Source organism: Staurois parvus, unplaced genomic scaffold (genome assembly GCF_062004578.1).
Source record: "Staurois parvus isolate SC_StPar_1 unplaced genomic scaffold, SC_StPar_1.0 ptg000418l, whole genome shotgun sequence".
Lineage (NCBI taxonomy): Eukaryota > Metazoa > Chordata > Amphibia > Anura > Ranidae > Staurois > Staurois parvus.
The window spans coordinates 1,267,650-1,294,861 of NW_028318214.1; the positions used below are offsets into that span (position 1 = coordinate 1,267,650).

At 43.2% G+C, this 27,212-nt stretch overlaps 1 protein-coding gene across 1 annotated transcript in view; it reads left to right on the top strand.

Moving 5' to 3' along the window:
* Positions 1-27,212, top strand: part of CASD1 (CAS1 domain sialic acid O acetyltransferase 1) — a 74,648-nt gene that overhangs the window by 23,396 nt on the left and 24,040 nt on the right. The window contains exons 5-11 of the mRNA XM_089687135.1: positions 4,076-4,138; positions 6,486-6,527; positions 12,212-12,335; positions 15,122-15,336; positions 18,928-19,353; positions 24,440-24,529; positions 26,800-26,919. Of these exons, the coding sequence (XP_089543261.1) occupies positions 4,076-4,138; positions 6,486-6,527; positions 12,212-12,335; positions 15,122-15,336; positions 18,928-19,353; positions 24,440-24,529; positions 26,800-26,919 (1,080 nt within the window). The remainder of the gene's footprint in view (positions 1-4,075; positions 4,139-6,485; positions 6,528-12,211; positions 12,336-15,121; positions 15,337-18,927; positions 19,354-24,439; positions 24,530-26,799; positions 26,920-27,212) is intronic.

Below are 27,212 nucleotides of genomic sequence, written 5' to 3' on the forward strand. Positions count from 1 at the left end.
ATGGGACAGAATAATAATCATAAATCAAACTTTCACTTTTTAATACTTGGTTGCAAATCCTTTGCAGTCAATAACAGCCTGAAGTCTGGAACGCATAGACATCACCAGACGCTGGGTTTCATCCCTGGTGATGCTCTGCCAGGCCTCTACTGCAACTGTCTTCAGTTCCTGCTTGTTCTTGGGGCATTTTCCCTTCAGTTTTGTCTTCAGCAAGTGAAATGCATGCTCAATCGGATTCCGGTCAGGTGATTGACTTGGCCATTGCATAACATTCCACTTCTTTCCCTTAAACTCTTTGGTTGCTTTTGCAGTATGCTTTGGGTCATTGTCCATCTGCACTGTGAAGCGTCCAATGAGTTCTGAAGCATTTGGCTGAATATGAGCAGATAATATTGCCTGAAACACTTCAGAATTCATCCTGCTGCTTTTGTCAGCAATCACATCATCAATAAATACAAGAGAAGCAGTTCCATTGGCAGCCATACATGCCCACGCCATGACACTACCACCACCATGCTTCACTGATGAGGTGGTATGCTTAGGATCATGAGCAGTTCCTTTCCTTCTCCATACTCTTCTCTTCCCATCACTCTGGTACAAGTTGATCTTGGTCTCATCTGTCCATAGGATGTTGTTCCAGAACTGTGAAGGCTTTTTTAGATGTCGTTTGGCAAACTCTAATCTGGCCTTCCTGTTTTTGAGGCTCACCAATGGTTTACATCTTGTGGTGAACCCTCTGTATTCACTCTGGTGAAGTCTTCTCTTGATTGGTGACTTTGACACACATACACCTACCTCCTGGAGAGTGTTCTTGATCTGGCCAACTGTTGTGAAGGGTGTTTTCTTCACCAGGGAAAGAATTCTTCGGTCATCCACCACAGTTGTTTTCCGTGGTCTTCCGGGTCTTTTGGTGTTGCTGAGCTCACCGGTGCGTTCCTTCTTTTTAAGAATGTTCCAAACAGTTGTTTTTGCCAAACCTAATGTTTTTGCTATCTCTCTGATGGGTTTGTTTTGTTTTTTCAGCCTAATGATGGCTTGCTTCACTGATAGTGACAGCTCTTTGGATCTCATGTGGAGAGTTGACAGCAACAGATTCCAAATGCAAATAGCACACTTGAAATGAACTCTGGACCTTTTATCTGCTCATTGTAATTGGGATAATGAGGGAATAACACACACCTGGCCATGGAACAGCTGAGAAGCCAATTGTCCATTACTTTTGGTCCCTTAACAAGTGGGAGGCACATATGCAAACTGTTGTAATTCCTACACCGTTCACCTGATTTGGATGTAAATACCCTCAAATTAAAGCAGACAGTCTGCAGTTAAAGCACATCTTGTTCGTTTCATTTCAAATCCATTGTGGTGGTCTATAGAGCCAAAAATGTTAGAATTGTGTCAATGTCCCAATATTTATGGACCTGACTGTATACAGACTGATTTTACTGCTGTGGGTTTAATAACACTTTAAGATGCAGACAGGAAGCAGAGCCAGCTATTGCTGTAGTGACCCAGCTACCCAGGTTCCTGCTGGTAGTCTGGTGATCAAGGATGAGCTCAGGCATGTTTGGATCCTAGACTGAACCCACCTGAGCTATCCCACCTAAAATATGTCACTGTACACAGGCAATCATAGGCAGCTGAGGCATTCCCCACCCTCAGGTGCTTATTATTTATTATTATTATTATACAGTATTTATAAAGCACCAATAGTTCACTCAGCGCTGTACATTACAATGGGAGACAGAACATGCGACAGTACAATAACAATACAATGTGATACACGAGGGGTTCGAGGGCCCTGCTCCTTGGCGCTTACAATCTAGGAGATGTATGATTGGCATTGTGCAATGACCGCTTCTAGGTGGGGGTCGCTTGGGTGGGTTCGGACTAGGATCCAAATACGCCTCCATTCTTCCCTACTGATGAGAGAACACCTGGTTGTGATGCAGGGTAGATATTCCCAAACACACCCATTACAGGCTTCTTGAGGTCTCTTACATACAGAAAACCTGACACTGTGAAATAAAACTGGGAACCGGTCAAAATGAATTAACTGTACCAGCCATCTGATGGGTGACTGTAGGGAAAAAGATCTTCTAATTTTCATCTTCCCACCTCCAGCTTGCTGATTAGACAGTAAAGGAGTTGCTGTACACTCATGGGGTCATCCTTGTGCCCTCACCTCCTAAAAGCAAGCTTCCATTGTTGGATTGACAGCTCTGCAATGCTTTGTCTTGGCTCACATTACTTACCCTCCCTCTTCTATTCTGATTATTAGGTCACATTTCAGGTACTTGTGCTAGCAATATTTAAATTCATGGAATTATTTGTGTCATTTATATAATTCATGTATAGCTGGATTAAAGGGTGTTTTTCATTTAATTGCCTGGAATTCCTTTCTAAGTGTGATAAATGGATCTAAAAAAAGACTCTGTAATTGTGAGCTCATGTCATGCAGACTACTAAATATACTAAAAATATGTATTTTTGCCCATCCAGTTCTGAGACTTTCACAGTTCCGCCACACAGCACAACCATGTCTGGCAGGAGATCTGATTTTTTTTTTTTTTTGTCTGCTGCAGTGTAAGCCCTCATGTACACTTGACATTTTGATAACGCTGGTTATGTTAGCTGTGTAAAGTCACATTAAAAACGTGTTTTTCATTTTGTTTTTTTTGTTTTTTAAGAGGCATTTTGCCGCAGTTAGCAGTGTTTTTCCGGTTTTTAACGGGTTTTTATTTTTAACCAAAAAAAGTCCAAAAACGCTGTTTTGCAGCGTTTTGCCGCGTTTTTCATTGTTTTTACAGCTAAAAAAACTCTCCTAGAAACCCACTAGTTCAGTGTTTTTTCTTCAGCCAAAAAACATCCCTGCGAAAAAACGTTGATTAGTCTATGTGTGTACGGACACACAGGATAACATGCTGGGGGGGTTTACTGGCTGTAGAAAAAAAAAGTCAAAAACCAAAAACAGCCGCTGTAAAAACTTCCCGTGTGCATGAGGGCTTGCACTTACAGGTCTTGTCTCTCCCCCAGCCTGTGATGGGACAGTGAACAGAGAAGCAACAAATTGATGAGCGCATCTCTTTAGTTACTCTGCTTAGCACATGAGCACTGCAGCGCAGCTGACTGGCTTCTTGTTTCTTTTTGGCCCAGTCTGCACAGGGACTGATGTCAAGTCAAAATACATTTAGCGATGCATTAAAGGAGAAGTACGGCCAAAGTTCTTTTGGCTGTACTAATGCGGATCACAGGAGTGCAGTTTGTTCTGTACTCCTGTGAGCTGTTTTCAGCTAACGTCACTCAGCTAGTCCAGGCTGGGGAAAGATCCCAACTTTAAAGTCGGGTTCCACCCCAGAGTCCGGAGCAGCACCTGGCTCAGCCCCTCAGTGAGCTGGCCGCTCCCTCCCCCTACACAGCCATGTGTTCTAGTGAGCACCGGGGGTGCAGAGCAGAGAGCCACGACTGACAGTCACCGCTCTCTGCTCACAGCGGAGGTGTGAACTCTGTGATCAGTGGTCATGTGATCGCTGAGTTCTCACACTTGGGGCCAGCGGGGGACAGATGCAGCATCCACCTAGGTAAGTATAAATTTGGGGGGGGGGAAACTATTTTAATCCTTACTGAGCTACATTAATGTGTGACTTTTAAACCTGCCTTCGTTTACATTTTTAGTCCTGACTGACTGATTACTTTGACATGTAGCAGGCAGTGCTTCCCTGCCATGTGCCCTGGGCTCACCTACCCCTCAGCTAAATGCCCAGTGCCCATGAGGCCTTAAGCTTTTCCAGATTCAGAGCTGTCAAACCTTGCCTGCTTATCAGCTGTTACATTCAAGACATGTTGTGAATGACTGTCACAGTTGCTTGTGCTCTCAGCTGAACTGTAAAGCCATCAAATGGCTGGTGTCATAACTGATCACATGTGCAGCACCATGAAAAATGCAAATCAAATAGAAGCTAAGATGGCAGCTTCTTGACTGTAAATGATTTGTCTTTTTTGGTTTAAGAACGTTCACTCCTAGAAGGCTGTTATAAAGATTATTATAACTTTTTTTTAATTTTTTTTTTTTCAGGATTTCCTGTGGTATCCAGAGGTGAATGCGTCAATGAAGCAGTATTTCCTGTCTCTGAGCGAGGTGTGTATGTAGTCATTCCAGAAAGCCTGTTGCTAAAAATAAGGCTCTCAATAAGGTGTATCAAGACACAAAGAAAATGTAATATTGTTCCGCTTAGAAGTCCTTAGAGAGAAAAAAGAAAAGTAATGCAGCCACCACGTTTGTTCGCCTGGTGATCCTGCCAGTAACACACCTCCTATTCTAGGGTGACAACATTCACTCATCATACTGTATCAAGATAACCAAATAGGACTACAGGGACCCACCCCTCTGCTCTTCTTCACATAGAGGAGGGTGGTTCTGTAGTCCTCAGGGATAGCTGAGAACAGTGTAACTGATAAGTCGGCACAGGCAGAGAGTAAAGGAAGTTATCTCACACACATTATTTTTTAAATAATGTTTTTAATGAGATATATAGGCAAATATTGTCTAAATCCTATTCATCGTGTGTAGTCTTCCTTGAATCATTGTATTTCTTCCAGATCTGTCCAGTAATCTAGTATGAGACTTTAGAGCTCCCTGTAATACCCATCACTGCTGCTCTCTCTTGTGCAAGTGGCTGGTCAGGTCCCCGCCCCTCCTGTAGTTTTCTGCAGGCAGCCTGTAGTGGGTGGAGCCTGATGGGCCCCTCCTACAACTCTGCTGTGTACAGCACAGTAATATCACTACTACTTTTGCAAAGTAATACCTGGGTTTGTAAAGACATTTAGTGCACAAAAGTAGATTATATCCTTTGTGGCAATTGAAGAGTATATTTAAATAAGAGTTCAGCTTTAGCAGACCAAAAGGGTAAAAATAGGCATTCAGGAGTTCATTGTTTGGGGGGAATTGTTTTTTTTAACTCTTTCATGACCAGAAGTCATTGATGCCTAGATACCCCCCAGACCAAATTTAGCACTGTCGGTATGTGTCAGTTAACTTGGCTCCAGCTCTGACTAATTTGCATACAGTGCTTCAATATTTAATTATTCAATAAAGATACAAAATTATGTCTTTCCTGCAGAGAAGATCCGGCCCACTCTCTCCTCCCGCTGCTCATGCTGCTGTTGGCTTTCTTTTTTTCGTGCTGTCTGTGCCCTGTTAGGGAGATTCTGAGACTGGGTACATGCTTCAAGAGATAGTCATAGACTGGAGACCTATTGCTAGAAATCACTGTATAACAGGGCAATAGTGAAACACAGATAAGTGTCTGCAGGGACTCCAGGAGCCGGACAGAAAGTGCAAAAGGGCCACATGCGACCCCCGGATCCGCAGGTTGGGTGCCACAGTCTTAGGCAGTTGTTACTGGAACAGGTGTCTCCATCGGAAGTTTTCCCCTCTCTTCCTTTTCTAGTGATTGTGGTAAAATGTTTGAGTTTCCAATGACAGTGGCCACCAGGACAGAGAGGATGAATGTTCCCAGTGGGAAAGCAGATAGCGATAAAATCCCGGTGAGGGTTCTAACCTTCCATACTGTATCCAAAACTAGAAAACGGTTTGGCTTGTTCATGTGGGCATACTACAGCATACACCCATGTGACGTGCCGTGTTTGCCTGCACAAGATGCACAGGTCTTCCATACATCCAAATACAGTCAGTCCTATTCATGTCAATTAGGATGCAGCAGCTGTACTGACACAGATGCTGCAACCAATTTGACATCCGTGTAGGTGCGGGTTTGTGTCCCCAAACTCACACGGTCTGCATTCAGGAACATGCACCCACAGATGTCAATTTGGGAGCAGCGGCTGTGAGTGGGACTGCCAGCACATGGATGCATGGAACACCTAGGTGTCCTGTGCAAGTAAACATGGCCCTTTGCATGGTTGTACATTTTAGCTGCAATCAAAATCTCCTGTAGACCTCAAAAGAGACCCATTTTGGCCTTCACATAACTAGTTCAGTAATTTTCCTCGGCTTCCTGTGTCATGAATGCGGATGCTAAAGTCTTGAAAAGATGGGAGCACCACACCAGCGTCCTTTAAAATATTTTCAGTTTGCACCAGCCAGCACGTTTCGGGAGCTCAGCACTACCCCTTCATCTGTGCTAAAAAATAGATAGCAGACCTATATAATAACTAACAATGGCCCTTTTTAGCCCTGATGAAGGGGGAATGCTGAGCCCCCGAAACATGTTGGCTGTTGCAAAGTGACTTTATAAGCTGGTGTGGTGCTCCCATCCCCCATCCCATCAAAGCTTTAATCATCTCCTCTGGGGATCCAGCAGGACCCCACAGTTGCTGGTGAGCATCCTCTAGGACTGCAAACCAGTCATTGAGTTATGAGCCATCTCCATAAGGTTCAGTGCTCCTCAATCACAAAGAATGATTGCCTGTGCTGGGAGAGTTTGGTGGTTCGGCAGTTTATTGTTTTCTGTCTTTACTTGCAGAGTACATCAAAGCCGGATGTGATCATAGCAGGAGCTGCCACGGTAAGCCATCTTTAATATCTCAGTTATCCAGATTGCTGAAGCAAAACCATAAAAAGTCCGCCCTTTCATTAAAGGAAATCCAGGTTTATCATAAATAGATGTGATGAGTCTGGCTTTCATCTCTGTAATCCTGTGCAGTGGTATTCACATCCAGTCATCAAAGTCCATTGAAGCGGAGATTGTAATTGATTGTTGGCAATAGATTTAACCCTTTGTCATTAACGGCCTAAACTTAACTCTTCCATTGAAGCCAGGATGCCCCAGTCCAGGTTTTGTAGTGTCAATAAGTATCAACTTGACAATAACCCTGAGGGGTATGTTTATAAACAAAGAGCTATTTGCCCTGTGAAACTGCATGTACATTCCTTCTGTGCGAATGGGGGCAAAATCAGAGAGGGAATCCCCTAATCATCCAGGGAGCAGCACCCACTTAACCGACTAGGGGAGCTCAGGTTGTGTTGGATCACCACTAACACCCCAGGATCCTTTGATGACCACCTACCCTTTAGAGGGAAGTCCCCCCCCATTACCTGGCTGTTCCTAAGATCATCTGGAATTACACTTTTATATGCGCATTTAAATTGTACGTCCGATGAGTGCACAATTCTTCTATAATCACTGCACAGACATCGGCTTACCAGGACATCAAGCACTTTAAGAGCACTATAGTCACCTTTGGACTGTTTATCATAATTTATGAACTTTTATTTATATCCTTTTTATGAGATATTTTATGATCATACTTATTTTAAGCTCTGCACTTTAATTATATTGTTTTTATTGAGGTTTTTCTTGGTTACCTTTGTGCTTAGCTGCTTTTACATTTTAGTGCGCTCACATACTCCTATTTTATATATCTTGGCAAAATCAAATGTTGGTAGGCTATTTTCTCTCCAGATCGAATGTTATTCATTCATACAGAATAGCGGGAACCTGGAAAATACTGCATTATGGCCACTAGGTGAAGCTGATGATCATCAGAAATAAATACTTATTTACTATGATTGTCAGCTCCTTCTTCTAGTGGCTGTAGTCTAGTATATACAGGTGTACCTCGGTTTACGAATCTAATGCGTTCTCCGGGACATTTCGTATTGTGAAAAATTCGTAAACGAAATACGGATTCCCATAGGAATGCATTGAAAACCAATTAATCCGTTCCGGAGGTCAGAATAAGAGTTTTAAAATAAAAGTTGCTGTCACTATAGGTCAGTGCCGGTTTTTAACCATTTGCCGCCCACCCTATGGCCGAATGGCGGGCGGCAAATGTCATCAGCGTTCCGGGTGGACGCCATATGGCGTCCTCCCCCACATGCGCAGATTGCACTCCTGCTGAGCGGCACAGCGGCACGATCTGTCACCGGCCGTGTACCTCGGACACGGCCGGTGACCGATCTGAGTATCGGCCCTGTTGCCGGTACCATGTGACCTGCTGTGACCAATCATAGCAGGTCACATGACAGTTGTATACAATGGATGGCTTCATTAATGCCATCCATTGTATACTAGTGTCTAGCTGTGAATGGTCACAGCAGGTCACATGCACATGTCATGTGATTAGCTGTGGCGAAATCACAGCTAAGCACAAAAAAAAAAAAAACCCTGAATGAATCGATGTCATTCAGGTAAATGCTTGCTTATAGCAAAGTAATTCTTTGCTATAAGCAAATTGTGTAAAAAATAAAAAAAATACTGATCACTTCCCCAAAGTAGTACAATGTTACTATGGTAACATTGTACTACTTTGGTCATAGTGAAATATGAAAAAAAATCTTAAAAAAAAAGAAAAAAATGTAATAAAAAATAATAAAAAAAAAATATTTTTTTTTTTTCACACTGTCACCAGTCAGTGTCCCTGTTCACCGCCATGCCAGTTATATGATGACACTGTACTGCACTGGTGACAATATGTAAAAAAAAAATAGTGAAACTAATTTTTTTAATTTTTTCATTTTCCGAAAAATTCTGACAAAAAAAAATACAACTTAAAAAAACTCGCCATGTCTCTTATGAAGTACGTCGGACTGTCTACTCTGCAAAAAGGGGTCATTTGGGGGATATCTACTATTCTAACATTCCTGGACCTCAAGATATTAGATTGGCTGTCAGTACTTCAGGATTGATCAATATTCAGATCTATACCATAGTTTGTGAACTCTATAACTTTCCTACAAACTAAAATACATCCTAATTTGGGTTATTTTCACCAAAGACATGTAGCAGAATACATCTCGGCCTAAATTTATGAAGAACAATTATTTACTTGTAAACTTTTATAACAAACAAAGAAAACTTTTTTTTTTTTTTTTCAAACTTTTTGGTCTTTTTTTGTTAATTTAGCAAAAAATAAAAACCCCAGCGGTGATTAAATAGCACCAAAAGAAAGCTCTAGTTGTGTGAAGAAAATGATAAAATTTTAGTTTGGGTACAATGTTGTATGACCGCGCAATTGTCATTCAAAGTGTGAGAGCGCTGAAACCTGAAAACTGGCCTGGGCAGGAAGGTGTAAAATTGCCCGGTATTGAAATGGTTAAATGTAATTACCGGCTTTTTTTTTTTTTCTTTTTCTTCACTATAGCTCAGAGAATCAGCTGTCACTTCCCCCCCCAAAAGAAAGAATGTTTCCTTTTAGTTTCTTAAACAAAGTTTCCTTTAGGGGTGGAGGGGAAGGGGGTAGTGACAGCTAATTCTGTGAGCTATAATGAAGAAAAAAAAAAAAAGCCGGCAATTGCATTTAAAAATCGGTACTGACATACACTTCGTATTGCGAAAAAAATTTGTAAACCGAGGCATTATTTTCAATGGAATTTCATTCGTAACCAAAAATTGCGTTAAACAAGGCGCTCGTAAACCGAGGTACACCCGTAGTGCAGTATTTTCCAGAACAACTCTGTTTTATAAATGAATAGCATTCAACCTGTTGAGGAAATAGGAGAACATTCAATTTTGCCCCCATTTGAACAGAACAGAAGTACATTCAGTTTTGCAGGTGAATAGCTCAGTTTTTTGTTTGTTTTCTTGTTTTTTTTTTTTTTGTTTTTTTTTTTGTTACATGCACCCCTAAGAGTACATTGCACATGTTGTGGTTTGTGGCAATACACATGTTTTTTGCAGCTGTGGGTTTTTAAAGGCCAACTGAACTTTCAGTTTAAATCCACTAAACACATTCTAAGTGCATCAAAATAAAAGATGGGAAAAGTCTTAGGCCTTGTTCACACCATGCGTACAGAAAAACTGAGCGAAACAGACATGCAGATTTCACTTGCAGAGACATCCGTTTTCATGCGCACTCCAATGAGTTTTATACACGTTGCAGATTCCTGCACAGAACAATTCTGCACATGATACCAGTGTTGTGGTGGGAACTGTACACATGGAGAACAGTTGATTTAGTTGTGCCCTTGCAGAATACATCCAGAAAAACTGACGTCTCTGCACTGTGGTGTGAACAAGGCCTTACAGTTTGGAAAAGCAGCCAAAGCCTGTCCCCTGCCAGCATGCAGGGAAGGACCATTGCTCTCTGTGTGTAGAAGCAGTGGTCTCTCTGTAGAGATCCAACATGCCCTCTACTGAATCAATCGGCAAAGCTAGTGCCCTCTATTGATTCTAGACCTCAGGCTCAGAAGGGGTTATCTTGGGCCTCTGCAGAGAGACCGTTGCTTCCACACAGAGAGCAAGAATCTGGCTGTGCATGCTGGCAGGGGCAGGCTTTTCTACTCTTGGTGTAACTGCTTTTTAAAAAAAAATAGAACTCTAAGACTTTGAATACACCTTGCTTTGATGCTCCTGGAATGTATTGACAGCTCAGATCAGACACAATGTACAAGTCCATCCAAATGGCTCTGTGTCTTGTGACCATTCACAACGAACACAAGTGTAAACCCTCTAGTGTTTACATCTAAAAGCCCTGCCCTTTGTCTTACAATGGAGGAAGGCGAGGAAATGGTTTTTATTAGACCCCTATGATTGAACATCAGCATTTCTGAACCTAATTTCATATAGTTTTTTTTTTTGTTTTGTTTTTTTTTTTTTATGGGTATGCGAACTCACACATACAATACATTCCTATGCAAAATCCATTCATTTTATTGCTCATGACCAGGAACACAGATTTTTCTTTCTTTTTTTTTTTTACTCAAGAATGCCCAGCTCTTCTTTATGCACCTGTGTGTACAAGCACATTGTAAACAATGGGTTGCACTTTGCGTCCACTTTTTCAAGCTGCTTTTCATGTGCAAGAGGCCTTTATAAAGGTTTATGAATGAAGGAATCAGTGGCAGAATTTCACCCCCTCCTTTCCTGTACATCTCACCTCCATCTGGTCTCTCTGTGACCTCTATATTAACTCCTTCACCTCCCTTATTTCTTCCATCCTCCAACTGTATATGAGCTGCATATTAACCCCTTCTCCTCCTCCTCCTCCTCCTCCTCCTCCTCCTCCTCCTCCCTTTATGTATTCTTATTATACAGTATTTATATAGCGGCAAAGGGTATGCTCAGCGCTGTACAGTAGCAAGGGGGACAGAACATGAGACAATACAGTAACAAAACAGTACACGAGGGGTTCAAGAGCCCTGCTCTTTCGAGCTTACAATCTAGGAGGGAGGGGCCTGCATGACCTGTACATTTAGGCCCCATTCACATATTCCATAGCAGGAATGAGCGTTCCAGCTCGCAGTTTATATTTCTCAATTTTCATGCGATTTTGCATGTTGTGCATAGGCCATTCACTTCAATCAGCTGTCCTATGCACGTTTGTCATCCAAATGAAGCTCCTGCTCCATTTTTTGGCTACAAGCTTAGTTAATTTTTTGTGTAAACTCGGGTTTTCCTGTGATTGCCACATAACTATCGTGGCAAAAGCTCACCAAGTTTCGTGTGCTATTAAAAAAAAAAAAAAAAAGGAATGGCACCCAAATCCACGTTGCGTGTTCTGCCTCAATGTGGAATTACGCCAGTCCTGCCTGCGATGTCAAATCGCGGATATGAATGGGCCCTTAATGTATCTAGTGCACCATTATCAAGCTCCATGTTTTAACCCCCTCATTACTAGAAGGTTTCTTAATTTCCAAAAAAGTGCCAAAAAATTACATCACATTGGGGTTTCTACTTTTCAAAAAGGGGTCATTTGTGGGTTTTTGTTTTTGTTTTTTTTTTGTACTTCGCTGGTCATTTTATTTGGTATGTTTTGTAAGGGAAAGTTTTTTTTTGGGGGGGTTGGGTTTTTTTTTTTCTATTTTATTCAAAATGGTGATATTTCCTTTTAATATAGTCTACAATTTTTTAAAAACCCAGTGCTTATTAAAGTGGTATTAAACTCAGATCTAAAAAAAAAAGGCTGACAGGTGGGGTATTATGACAGAAAAGACCCTAGTGGGCTCCACGGTCATAATTGCTTCCCTCTACTTGTCAGATGTCATGTACACTGAACTGCGCATATGCGACTCAGAGTGCATTTATGGCAGCCGCTCTGTGCGATGATGATGTGACTCCTGTGCGCATGCGTGGGGGTGACCTCATCGTGGCCCAGCCATTCAAGTGGTTGAACAGACGTAACACAGAAGGATCAGAGTGGATCTGTTAATCAGAGTAGACATTCTTACAGTCTGGAGATCACACTAATTGATATCAGTACTGACTGTACATCTGCCGAGTCCTAACATGTTTGTGTTTTTATATTTCAGTGGTCCATAAAAATCAACAACGGCAGTGCAGAGTCTCTTGCGCAGTACAAGGTGAACCTGACGGATATAGAACCCGTCCTAGGAAAGCTGTCCGACAGTAGTGATGTTTATTGGGTCTTACAAGGTATGGTAATGCATGTGTCATTTCAATACATTAAATATTGGATTGTGTTGTCTGTGATCTTTGGAAGAGACTCTGCCGCCAGAATATTCATTTCACCTACAACCTTTCTTTCTTGGATGTGATGTCAGCAGACTCTTGAAGCTGTCACTCGAATGAGTCTAGGGCAGGGATGGGCAACTGTGGCCCTCCAGCTGTTGGTGAACTACAATTCCCATCATACCTCTGCCTTTGGGAACCATGCTTGTAACTGTCAGTTTGCAATGCCTCATGGGACTTGTAGTTCTATAACAGCTGGAGGGCCACAGTTGCCCACCCATGGTCTAGGGTGTTCCCTTTCACTTATTTCTGGTCTGTGGCCCATTCACATGGCTGGGAGGCAGTAAAACAAGGTGGTTGAGCCACGGTTTTATGCCCCCACCCACCACACCCGGATTGCTTTTCAGAGGTTTTTGATAGGCCAGCAAACTCGCTTGACCTGAACCCCATAGAGGATCTATGGGGCATTGCCAAGAGAAAGATGAGAGACATGAGACCAAACAATGAAGCATCCTGGTCTTCCATAACAACTCAGCAGTGCCACAGGCTGATAGCTTCCATGCTACGCCGTATTGAGGCAGTAATTGCTGCAAAAGGGGCCCAAATCAAGTACTGAGTACATATGAATGCTTCTACTTTTCAGAGGTCCGATATTGTTCTATGTACAATCCTTGTGGAAGGAAAAACACTGCAAGTAAATGTTTAGAATACTTGATTTCACTGTGCTTTTATCTGCATTTTTTCCAGTTGGTGACAGGGTCTCATTAACCCCTTCAAGCTGGTTCCCGGCAGCCCGATAAATAGACTTTAGCGCAAGGGACTGGAGTGGCTTCCCAAACACATGAGCACTGCGATTGGCTCTCAGTGTTCACATGGTTGGTAGCTTATCCCGCTGGCTCCTGATTTGAAGCCATTAGCTCAGTCTGTGTACTGGGAGCACGCAGTGAGTGCATTGTCAGCACACATCCTCAGACCACTGTTGGCGCATACGAGAGACAAATGGCCGCTAGGACCCACTTTCCCTGCCTCTGCACACTCTGTATGTGTTACATGAGCAGGAAGAGAATAAAGCTCATCTCTATCTTGTGTCAAGATACTCCCTTCATAGTGCTACAGTTCTCTTAGGCTAGGTTCACACTTCTGCGTGTCGGGAACGCTCACAAAATTGCACACTTTCCCGACACACAAAGAAATGTGTTCTGATTTAGCACACATGCAAGGCTGCCATTAATTGTTAAATGGCACCCCACACACCTTGCAAATGCGCCATGTTTCTAAAAGCACCAAATCACGTCGGTGCACTTTTTTTGGAAATGGGTCTGGGTCTTTTTTTGTGTTTTTTGCATGCCGGGCAGGTCGTTGAAATGAATGGGCTGCCCTACATGTGACATGCCGGAACGCCATGAAAGTGCGGAAATGCACCCGCATTTGATCACACCTGTGAGGGTGAACGCCCCTTGTAATTGATCCTTGAGTTCGAAGAAGCCGATTGGAATCGTCATGTAAATGGAGCTCTGGCTAATCACACTGGCAGTGCCGTCTGGATACCAATATTATTTTATTATTATACAGTATTTATAAAGCGCCAATAGTTCGCTCAGCGCTGTACATTACAAAGGGGGACAGAACATGTGACAGAACAATACCAATACAATGCAAAACATGAGGGGATCGAGGGCCCTGCTCTTTCCAGCTTACAATCAGGACATTGCATGCTGGGTATCAGAGCAGCGCTGCACGTACAAACCCGTGCAGACACATAACCGCTGTCTTTGCTCCCTCCATACTAACATCGGCACTGGAGAGGGAGAGGTTGCTGCCACCATGTGTCTATGTAAAATGAAATCTTTAAGAATCTTTCAACAATATAAAGTAGCAGAAATGTCTGAGGGTAGGGTCGTGGAAATGGTCTGTTTCTTCATTTACAATTCTGGAGTTGGGCTTTAACTGTTGTGTGCTCTAACACTAACTTTAGTGTTTTTTTCCTTTACTACAATTTTGTGTTTCCTAGACCTTTGCGCTTATATTGTGTAAAATAAAAAATTTAAATCACCAATATTTTATTCTCCAGGTGTCTTCTTATAATGTTTGGAGGTTTAATGTAATCTTCCGGCCTAAAATAATTTTTTAAATCTGCAAAAAAAACACAACCGTCTGTTTCTTCCTTTATAATTCTGGAGTTTGGCTTTAACCGTTTTACTGCCAGAGCTGTTTTTGTGGGGTTTTTTTTTTTTTTTGCATGTTTAAAAAATGATTTTAGGCTTGCAGATTACATTAAACCCCCAAACATAAGACACCTGGAGAATAAAATATTGGTGATTTAAATTTTATATGTTACACAATATAAGCGCAAAGGTCTAGGAAACACAAAATTTCAGTAAAAAAACCCATTAAAGTTAGTGTTAGAGCACACAACACTAAATTACCCACTTTTTTGTAATCTGAGACCTGAGTGGCGAGAATGGACACCCCCCCTCTACAGAGTCTCATAGGGAAACCTGTACAGCTGAGGCTGTCCATCACAGGCTGTGTGCTGGAGCCCGTAACTCCCATCCCTTGGTGTTACCTGTCAGAAGTGACTCATTCAGACTTGGTAAAGGAAGAAGAGAGCGTTAAGAAATCACACTTGGTGCTTTGGATTGAGGCTTTGCTCATTTTTCATTTCATAGGTTTACAACCACTTTAAATATTGCTGACATCCTTTTGTCACTCCATGCTATAACATGGTTTTATTTTCTTCTTTTTTCCAGATCCAGTTAATGAACAGTTACTAAGTGAAAGTCGTAAAATCATTACCAATACGAGAATCGATGCGTATAATGAAGCTGCAGCAGCAATATTAAATGGTACCAATAGGAGATCAAGATCAAAAATCAAAATCTTCAGTGTCTCCCGACTGATCTCAGAGGAGACTACAGAGCAATCGATCGATGGATTGCATATCCCAGAGACCAGCAGAAATATAGTGAGTACCTGTCTGTACACAGCAGAAGGACCGCAGACTATCATCTATGTACAGCAAAGTTATAAAGAGTACCTGTCTGTACGTAACAGAAGGAAGGCATGCAATCACCTTTGTACAGCAGAGTTATAGTGAGTACCTGTCTGTACACAGCAGAAGGATCGCAGACCATCTATGTACAGCAAAATTATAACAAGAGCTGGGCTTTGTTCAGTAGGATTTGTCAATGTGAAGTGCAGATATAGTGAGAACCTTCTTATGTTCAGTAGGAAGATAGTGAGGACCTGTCTACATAAAGCAAAGATTTAGTAAGAAGGCTGCTCTTGTCAACAGTAGAATAGTTAGGCCTGTCTATGTACGTTAGAGCTGTAGTAAATCACTGTCTGAGATTAGCAAAAAGATTTTGAGAACCTGTCTTTGTATAGAAGAGTTCCAGCAAAAGAGTTCTAGAAAAATCTGGGGTATGGTCAGTAGAGAGTACTAGTGAGTTCCTGCCTAAAGAAGGCTAATGATGACTTGTCTACATACAACACATTTATATTAAGAGATCAGCAGTGTTCAGAAGAAGGATAGTGAGGACCTGTCTACCCATAATGGAAAGTGAATCCATGTCTGCGTTCAGTAGAGGAATGGTGAGGACCTGTCTCTGTACAATAGAGTTCTAATGAGTCCCTACCTGTGAGGACCTGTCTCTGTACAGTAGTTATAGTGAGTCCCTGCCTGTGTTCTGTAGAAGGATGGTGAGGACCTGTGTATGTACAGTAAATTATAGTGCATCTCTACCTGTGTTTAGTAGAAGGATGGTGAGGACCTGTCTCTGAACAGTAGAGTTATAGTGAGTTCCTGCTTGTGTTATGTAGAAGGATGTTGAGGACATGGCTATTTACAGTAGATTTATATTGAGTCCCTACCTGTATTCAGTAGAAGGATAGTAAGGACATATCTCTGTACAGTAGTGATTCCCTACCTGTGTTCAGTTGAAGGATAGTAAGGACATATCTCTGTACAGTAGTGATTCCCTACCTGTGTTCAGTAGAAGGATAGCAAGGACCTGTCTCTGTACTGTAGAGTTGGTGAGTCCCTACCTGTGTTCTGTAGAAGGGTGGTGAGGACCTGTCTATGTACAAAATGTTATAGTGCATCTCTACCTTTGTTTAGTAGAGGGTTGGTGAGGACCTGTCTCTGTACAGTAGTTAATGAGTCCCTGTGTTCTGTAGAAGGATGTTGAGGACGTGTCTGTACAGTAGTTATAGTAGTCCCTGTCTTTGTTCAGTAGAAGGATGGTGAGGACCTGTCTCTGTACAATAGAGTTTCTGTCTCTGTACAGTAGGTTTATAGTCCCCATCTGTGTTTAGTAAGATGGTGGGAGCCTTTGGCTAATCAGCTGATCCATGGCTCTGCACGCACACACCTGCCACCACCATTAAATAGTCTGCCATACCTTATAGATGAGAAAAGCTTTTGAAAGGTAAGTATCACAGCTGTGTTTCTGTTTGTTCATATAAGTTAGTGGCAAAAAGGGAGAAATGGGTTAAATTTAATTAGAGCAGTTATTAACCACTTGCCCTCCTGAGGATTTCCCCCCAATCCCCCCCCCCCCCCCCTCCCCTCTTCCTGACCAGGCCATTTTTTGCGATACGGCGCTGTGTCACTTTAATTGACAGTTGCGCGGTCATGTAACGCTGCACCCGAAAGAAATTTACGTCTTTTTCTTTCCCCACGAATTGAGCTTTCTTTTGGTGGTTTTTAATCACCTGTGCGTTTGTTGTTTTTTTTTTTTGTTTTTTTTTTGCGCAAAAACAAAAAAAAGTGACAATTTCGAGGAAAAAAAACATATTTTGGACGTTTTGCTATTAACCGCCTCCCACACGCCATATAAGGTATGACTATTACTATGATAACATTGTACTACTTTGGTCAAAGTGAAATATGAAAATCTTAAGAAAAAAAAAGAAAAAAAATGTAGTAAAAAATTTAAAAAGAATAAGAAAAATAAAAAAAAAAAATATTTTTTTTTTTTTATACGGTCACCAGTCAGTGTCCCTGATCACCGCCATGCCAGTTATATGATGACGCTGTAATGCACTGGTGACAGTGTGTAAAAAAAAAAAAAAAATTGTGAAAATAATTTTTTTTAATTGTCCAAAAAATTATGACAAAAAAAAATACAACTTCAAAAAACTCTCCATGCCTCTTATGAAGTACGTCAGACTGTCTACTTTGCAAAAAGGGGTAATTTGGGGGATATCTGTACTATTCTAACATTCCTGGACCTCAAGAAATTAGATTGGCTGTCAGTACTTCAGGATTGATCAATATTCAGATCTATACCATAGTTTGTGAACTCTATAACTTTCCTACAAACTAAATAATACATCCTAATTTGGGTTATTTTCACCAAAGACATGTAGCAGAATACATCTCGGCCTAAATTTATGAAGAACAATTATTTATTTGCAAACTTTTATAACAGAAACAAAGAAAAACGTGTTTTTTTTACATTTTCGGTCTTTTTTTGTTAATTTAGCAAAAAATAAAAACCCCAGCGGTGATTAAATACCACCAAAAGAAAGCTCTAGTTGTGTGAAGAAAATGCTAAAATTTTAGTTTGGGTACAGTGTTGTATGACCGCGCAATTGTCATTCAAAGTGTGAGAGCGCTGAAAACTGGCCTGGGCAGGAAAGGGTAAAAGTGCCCGGTATGGAAATGGTTAATAGTATCTGATATTTTAACATTTGTTGCAATATTTTATTTTCATACACAGATACCTGAAGGAGCATATTTATAAAAGCTTGAAATATATATTTCACCTTTTTATGTCGTATAAGTATATGATTTTTTTTTTTAAATATTCGTAATTGAAACCTGCCATTAACCATTATTAGGCAGCAAATGGTGCTAAATTCTGCAATTAAAACAAGTACAATATAATCTAGCTGTCAGGGATGCGGGTGTGACCAGAAGTGTGTGGACTGACACAGGGAAACGTAGGCTTCAGATATAGACTAACAATACAAACATAAACGCAGTGCACCAAACCCCAAGCTAACACAAATACATACAACAAGGTGAAACAAACCCAAACCTAAACTGATATAGATACACAGGTACATACACATATAGAGCACAACGTAGTCAGGCAGGCCGGGTCGATAACTATCGGGCAGGTAGGTACAGGAGGAGCAGGCGGAGAGAATGGTCAGGGTCACAAGCCAGGGATCAAACAGGAGAAGTCAGCAGAGGTCAGGATCAGGCAGGTCGGCAACAAGTCAGGCAGAAACAGGAACGCAGGTTACAAGATACAGGGGCCCATGGAAAAACACACACCAAGGCCCTGACTGTGAGTCTGGCCATTCCTTAAATACAACCCCTGCAATCAGCTTCAGGTGTTTTGGCTGACTGCAGGGGTGAGTCTCTGATTGCTGAGAGCACCCGCTGGCCAGCCCTGGTACTGCAGCCCACAAGGCAGGTGAGTCCCACCGTTATTGGCAAGTCCATTCCTGACACTAGCTTTCTATGGAGACCACAAGGACTGTGACACGTGCTTTACCAAAGACTTCGAATAGATAATTATACAATGATTCTTTGTTCCAGAATGCCATGATCCTGATGAATGCCTACTGCAACAGGATAAAAAAGCCCGTCGATGGCTCCTGCTGCCAGCCCACTCCCCCCCTCACCATCATACAGAAGTTGGCGGCTTGTTTCTTCACGCTGTCTATTGCGGCCTATGTGGCGATCACTGTCATCCAGCGGAGCAAGCATCGGAGAAGCAAGATGTGTACAGACATAGAGAGCGGGGAGGAGAAGAAGCCAGCTACAGCCACCCCTGCGGCCTCAACCCTAGAAGTCGCTCTGTTCTCCTTCTGCAAACTCGGCCTGATCATGGCTTACTTCTACTTCTGTGACCGAGCAAACCTGTACATGAAGGAGAACAAGTTTTATACCCACTCTTCCTTTTTCATCCCCATCATCTATATCCTCGTGCTGGGAGTTTTCTACAACGAAAGTACAAAAGAGGTATCACATGTGTGCTAGTGTTGTCAGGACATGGGTTGATGGGAGTCTGTGACTGCAAATTGAAGCCTCTGCTATGTAATAACTGGTATATCTGACGTAAGAAGTAAACCCAACTCAACGTCTAGTTTACACCAATTAAACACATTCCAGGTACATGAAAACAAAAGATGTCCAAAATCTCGTCATTTTATTTAAAGCAGCTGCAGCCAAGTAGGAAAAACTTGTCCACTGCCTGTATGCTGCAGAGTGGGACCCTTGCTCTCCGTGTAGAAGAGGTGGTCTTTACGCAGAGGTCTGGCACGCCCCCTGCTGGAAGTAGAGCTCTCCACTCGGGAGAGAGTATGAGCTTTGCTGATTGCAGATCTATAGGTATGATTCAGCAGGGTGTGTATTAGACCAGAAGGGTGCAAATAACAGTTCAGTGTTAGTTTACATACACTTTAACCGCTTAGCGACCACCTCACGTACATTTTACTATGGCATGTGATCACGCCCGGGTAGGGCGTGCGCATGCCACCTCAGCTGTGCTGTGATTTGTTACAGCACAAGGCGATCAGCGGGTCCCGGCCAATGAATGGCCGCCAGGACCCACTGATCAGCTCTGTGATTCATGGAAGAGAGCTCTGTGTTGGTAAACAACTCAGAGCTCCGTACATTGACAGGCTATCTTTCTGTTTTTGCATTCCCTGCAAAGCAGGGAAATAAACAAAATCTGTTCGTAACAGCAGCACATATTACACATTGTTGGGCTCACCGGTAACCCCCTGATCGCCCCTAGATGTTAACCCCTTCCCAGCCAGTGTCATTAGTACAGTGACCGTGTGTAGCATTAGCACTGATCACTATATTAGTGTCACTATGAGTCATTTAGTGTACCCCCCTCCTGCTAGTGTCAGTGTCAGATTGCCCGCCACGTTATCACAGTCCCACTATAAGTCGCTGATTACTGCTATTACTAGTATTAAAAAAAAATAAAATTTAAATTCCATTGTATATACCATGGTTTTTAGAGGCTATAACTTTCATGCAAACCAAATAATTTATACTTATTAAGGCTTCATGCACAGAGGACGTTAAAGAAACTCTCCTGACAGCAGCGTTTGTGCAGAAAAAAACGCCTGGAACTTGTAAAAGTATCGAATGCTTCTACAAGCGTTTAGGTGTGTGTACAAGCACTTGGGAAAAACTTCATTTCATTGGCCAGAATGATCATTTATTCTGGCAATTGAAATTAATTAATGCTCAAGCGCTAAACGTGCTTAGCGTATAGATCGATTAAGGCGCGTTTAGGCACGCCAAGTGTTTTTTCTGCCAAAACGCTACTGCTCCTGGATGCACTGGCACTGGGTTTTTTTTTTTCCTGGCTGGTAAACGTTACTGCTACTAAAAGCTACTAAAAGTCTGTGTGCATGGACACATAGGATATATATTTTCTTGAATTCCTGAAGAAATTAGATTTTTTTTTTTTCCTTTAACATTTTATTGGATATGGTTTGTAGCATTGTTAAAGTAAAAAAAATAACAATTATTTTTTCATTTAAAATGTTTTCTTTTTTTGTTTATATAATAAGAAATAAAAAAACAGTGGTGATCAAATACACCAAAAGAAAGCTCTATTTGTGTGGAAGAAATGATATAAACTTAATTTGCACACGCTGTTGCATGACCGTACAATTGTTAGAATTGTCAGTTAAAGCAGGGCAGTGCTGAATAGCAAAAAATTACCTGGTTATGAAGGGGGTAAAACCTCCTGGAGGGCAAGTGGTAGAGTCACACCAGGTGCGGTAGAACTGTTGGGTGGCTATTCTAGCACAGTCCTTTTGCTTGACCAGGCAAAATGCTTTAAAGCGGAGTTCCACTCACGCTGTCAAAAAATAAGTCAGCAGCTACCAAAACTGTAGCTGCTGATTTTTAAAAGACAGCCACTTACCTGTCCCGTGGTGTGTCCCCCGCAGCCCGTTTCACCGGCCGTCCTGTATTCCAGGAGGCCGGCATCTTCAGTGTGGGCACCCAGCTGTGATAGCTTGCGGCTTCACAGCCGGGTACCCACTGCGCATGTGCGAGTAGTGCTGTGCTTCATGAATGGTCCTGTAGTCTTCTGGGACCTGTCACGTGTCCCAAAAGACTACAGGGAGGAAGGACACCTTCCGGTCGCCTAGGCGATTGGACCGGAAGTGGGAGCAGGTACCTGTCAAATTTGAGTACCCGCTCCCCCTCGCCCCCAAAGGTGCCAATGCTTAATGGGGAACGGGGGAGCAGTCCATAAAGTGGAACTTCCCCTTTTGGGTGGAGCTCTGCTTTAACTTCAGCTTGGCTGGTTCACGCCACCGCCTTGTGGACCTTCAGCTACAGAGCTGGAGGAGTTATCAGTGGGCTACAAGTGTGTTGATGTCCTAGCTCTACAGTCCCTCTGCTGCAGTGACAGATGGGACTTGTAGTTTTTTCATTCACAGACCTCCTTTGTGAATGAATGACGAGGCCGTGTTGGACATGGTCAGAAAGGTGGAAGTAGCTTTTAAAGTTGTGCAGGGAAAGCGTCATGTTTGTCCCAGAACAGAATAGTATGATTTAGTTGTTAGTTGTCGTTACACTTTAACAGACGGTTAGTGATCTCACACTGATTGATGGTCACTGGTGAGGACTGACGTCGGCGGTTAAACCGTCTCCTTTATTGAAGACATACAAGGTTCAAGAAGCAGACAACGCCCGCCACCGCACCACTCCTCCGGGGTCATTGTTCTGTTTTTATGCTCTAACTGCAAGCCGAGTTCTTAGATTTCAAGTACTCTTGTAGGTACTTTAGCAGATAATTTACTTTTATAACTTATTTAGTAAATGTAAACACTAAGTAAATACAATTTAGCGTGCTAAAGCACTGTGTATCAAGATAAATTGCCATTATTCAGCAGCACCAAGATGCAGTAATGCACCACAACAGTGGAACATGCCTGCACAATGTGTGTGGTGATTGGCTTTACATGTATGACCATACCTTAAAGTGGAACTATGTGAAAAATAAAAAAAATTGCGTATATGATGCTTTCGTTCACTAGCAGTAACATGTTGGAGCTCCAGATAGCAGTAATACCCGGCAGAGGATCTAACCCTTTCCAACTCTTATCCAAAATATATAAAAAAAAACAAAAACAACAATTTGGCTGTAGGAACACTTTATTCCTAATGACCCCCTCCCCATGCTAACTCATCTCTTAGATCAGTGATTGATGGGGTCCAGGGTCTTGCATCATGCCAGGAAAAACCTCCCTGCAGGCTTTACAGTAGACAGCTTTTACATTAGGCCTATGGAGAACTGTGGCACTCTGCACCCTGACATTGCATTTTTCTGCTATCCAGCACCCCTGACACTGCACCTTTTCTGCCCCCCAGTACTCACACACTGCAACCCTGACACTGCACTTCGACAATCCAGATTCTGCACCTTTTCTGCCGCCACAGCACTACTAACATGGCACCCCGACTGCAAACCTCCCTGCTTCCTAGCAACACTGCATCTTTTCTGCCCCCCAGTACTCACATACTGCACCTCTGACTGTGAACCTCCCTGCTTCCTAGCAACCCTGACACTGCACTTTGACAATTCAGATTCTGCACCTTTCTACCCCCACAGCACTACTAACATGGCACCCCAACTGTGAACCTCCCTGCTTCCTAGCAACCCTGACACTGCACTTCAACAATCCAGATTCTGCACCTTTCTTCCCCCACAGCACTACTGACATGCCACCCCAACTTTGATTCTCCCTGCTTCCTAGCAACCCTGACACAGCACCTCGACAATCCAGATTCGACAATCAGATTCTGCACCTTTCTGCTCCCACACCACTACTAACATGGCACCCCAACTGTGAACCTCCCTGCTTCCTAGCAACCCTGACACTGCACCTCCGACAATCCAGATTCAACAATCAGATTCTGCACCTTTCTGCCGCCACAGCACTACTAACACAGAACCCCAACTGTGAATCTTCCTACTTTCTAGCAACCCTGACACAGCACCCCCGACTGTGAACCTCCCTGCTTCCTAGCTCCCCAAAACCCCAGACACATCACCTTTTTGCCCCCCAGTACTAACTGCACCCCTGACTGTGAACCTCCCTGCTTCCTAGCACCCCAAAACTCCAGACACATCCACCTTTTTTCCTGCCTCCTAGAAACCCTGACACTGCACCCCAACAATCCAGAATCTGCATCTTCGTGCCCCCCATCATCACTAACCTCCATGCTTTCTAGCAACCCTTACTGCACTGCAATTATCCAGATTTTGCACCTTTCTTCCCCCTAACACTACCAACTCTGCACCCTCCAGCACCTCTGACATAGTACCCTGACTGTGAGCCTTCCTGCTTCCTAGCAACCCTGACTCTGCACCCCGACAAACCTTTCTGCCAGCCAGCATCACTAACACTGTTCCCCCACAGCACCCCTGACATGGCACCCCCGACTGTGAACCTCCCTATTTCCTAGCACCCCAAAACCCCAGACACAACACCTTTCCCCCCCCCCCAGTACTCCTAACTGTACCCTTGACTATGAACCTCCCTGCTTTCTAGCACCCCAAAACCCCCAGACACATCACCTTTTTTCCCCCCAATACTCCTAACACTGCACCTCTGACTGTGAACTGCTTTCTAGCAACCCTTACACTGCACCCCAACCATCCAGCATTTGCACCTTTCTGCCCTCTAGCACTACTAACACTGAAACCCCCAGCACCTCTGACATGGTACCCTGACTGTGAGCCTTCCTACTTCCCTACCCCAGCAATCCTGATTCTGCACCTTTCTGCCCCCCCAGCACCATTATCAGTGCACCCGGCAGTCCAGATACTGCACCTTTCTACCACCCAGTACTCTGCACCTCGAACTATGAACCTCCCTGACACTGCACCTGACAATCCAGATACTGCACCTTTCTACCACCCAAAACCATTAAAACTGAGCCCCAACATGGCAAAGAACTTAACCAAGGTCTACTGCATTCAGAATTAAAGCCGGAGTTCTACTTTAATCTCAATGTGTATTGTGAGCTGTTCCTATCACTAACAATGACGGTTGTGTCGTTGCAGACGAAGCTACTGAACAGAGAACAGACCGATGAGTGGAAGGGTTGGATGCAGCTTGTGATCCTCATCTACCATATCTCCGGAGCCAGCTCTGTAAGTATGATCAGCTGTGACGTCATTAGGCGCACTAGTGGCCACCACCAATACCTTAATGCAGAACTCCTGGGGAAAAAAAATGTTTTTCCCCATGCAGTGGGCTGTTCCTGCACTGCATGGGTTAACTGCTTGTTTAGTCTAGGGGTGCCCACAGAGCCTATACTCACCTGATGCTTCCGAAAACCGCACACCCCCACGTCCAGTGGTGTTCCTGCCGCCCTTACGTCCAGAGCCAGTCTATGGGCATCATGACGTCAGGAACATTCCATCGCACAAGACTGCTAGAGTGCGCAGGAGCGGTAGGAACTGATTTTGCACTGGAAGGATCGGAGGATTAGGTGAGTATATCACGGCTCTCTTCTCCCCTAGACAAGAACGAGCAGTTAACTCTTGCAGTGTGGACACAGCCCCACTGCATAGGGGGGAAAATATTCCCGGAGTTCTGCTTTAAGGCAGTATTATAATCAAAACCAAAAATATGTTGCAGCTTACCAATCATTAGATGTGGTGGCTGCATTAGTTGTTTTTTTTTTTTTTTTTTTAGCCTTTCACTTGTTGATCTGGCCAGTAACACACCTCCTTTATTAGAGTGCCCTCACTCTGGATGAAGGAGCACAAGAGGCACAGCAGCATTGCCAGCCTAGGGGGAGGAGAGAGATGTAATAGCAGATTTAAATACACTAACAAATTGAAGCCAAACGCCAGCTCACATTTTATAATCAGTTTTTTTTGGGGATAAAGGTTTTACATAAATAAAAGCTGATTACTGTAAGCACCCCTGCCAGTGGTAAATGGCTGGTCTCATCCATGTAACTACAAGAGAACTTGTTCTTTTGGAAAACAGACCTGCTGGCCAGATGACCAGATGAAAATAGAAGAAAGAAAGCCTAAAAAAGAAAACTAATGCAGCCATCACATCTATGAATCGGTAATCTGCAATATACTAAATGTTTGCTTTTGGGGTTATTACCACTTTAAAGAGGGGCCGTCACCAAACTAAAAAAAATGTAACCTAACATTGAGATGTAGTTGTTAAAATGTAACCTCCAGCCTTCCCTTCAGTCTTGCACAGTACAGCCTCCTCTCCTGGACTGAAATGGCTTACTCTGATTTCACTGCACACTGTGAGCTTCTCACCATGTGCATTAGAGGCAAGTCAGATAAAGCCCACCTTGATGTCCAGCATCATCTACCACTTTCCTCCCCATCCTGACCCTGGCTCTTTCAATTCATTGGACTTCAGTTCTTTCAATCATGGAGGCTCACCATCACATGTGGGTGTTACTAAGGATGGTCTGCATGCAAATACAGCCTGCCTAAGAACGCCCACTCCTCCAGACTGACAGCCATCCATCAAGATCAGGGGCGGGCTGACCATTTGGAAACTCGGGCACTGCCCGAGGGCCCGGGGTCAGTAGGGGGCCCCATGAGATGCCCCTGGTACCTTTTTCATAGGCTTTTTTGAGTTTGGGCAAGGACACAGGGGCCCCATAATCCCCTATTGCCCGGGGGCCCCATGAGTTGTCAGTCCGCCCCTGATCAAGATGTTTTGATATTTTCATAACTTCCCCCAAAAGCCTTCCCACAACTTACATCAAGGCTGAGGCCTCTGCAGAGGAGTACTGAGGCAGGGTGCTGGGATGTTTTTAGGAAGCTGTGTACAGCACTTTGCTGGCCCCTTCCACCAGCCATGATCTACCTGCATCACATTTTATTTTATTTATTTATTTCAGGTACTTCTATAGAGCCATCAATTTACACAGCGCTTTACATATATATTGTACATTCACATCAGTCCCTAACCCTCAAGGGGCATACAATCTAAGGTCCCTAACTCACATTCATACATACACATACTAGGGACAATTTAGACAGGAGCCAATTAACCTACCAGCATGTCTTTGGAGTGTGGGAGGAAACCAGAGTATCTGGAGGAATCCCACGCAGGCACAGGGAGAACATGCAAACTCCAGGCTGGTGGTGCCGTGGTTGGGATTCGAACCAACGACCATAGTACTGCCAGGCGGAAGTGCTAACCATTTAGCCACTGAGCTGTTCATAGAGAAGCACAGAGACGCAGAGATAATTTCACTGGATCTGAAAAAAATTTGTGTAATAAAAATGGAAAGGTTGTAGTTTAAAAAATAAAGGAGTATTTAGTAGCAGAAGCAGTAGAACTTTAGCTTTAAGCCTGATAAAGGATGTTCTGATTCTGTCATTATTTGTCCTCTACATTTAGATATTCTGTCCCTTTATCTTCCCTCCAGTTTTTACCAGTGTACATGCATGTCCGGGTCCTGGTCGCTGCTTATTTGTTTCAGACGGGCTATGGGCACTTCTCCTACTTCTGGCTAAAGGGGGACTTTGGACTCTACCGTGTTGCTCAGGTATGTGCCGAGCCTAAAGAGGAACTCTAAAATAAAGGGCAACAGAATTCTGTGTGCCTCAGGTACTCAGGTCTTTTAAAGTGATATTTTTTTTTTTATTGGTTTAAAAATAAACATGTCACACTTACCTACTCTGTGTAATGGTTTTGCATAGAGCAGCCCCGATCCTCCTGTTCTCAGGTCCCTCGCTGGCGCCTCTGACCCCTCCTTCTGTCTATTGCCCCCATAGCAAGCAGATTGCTATGGGGGCACCCGAGCAGACTCGCTCCTGAGCCACTGCTCTGTGTATCCAT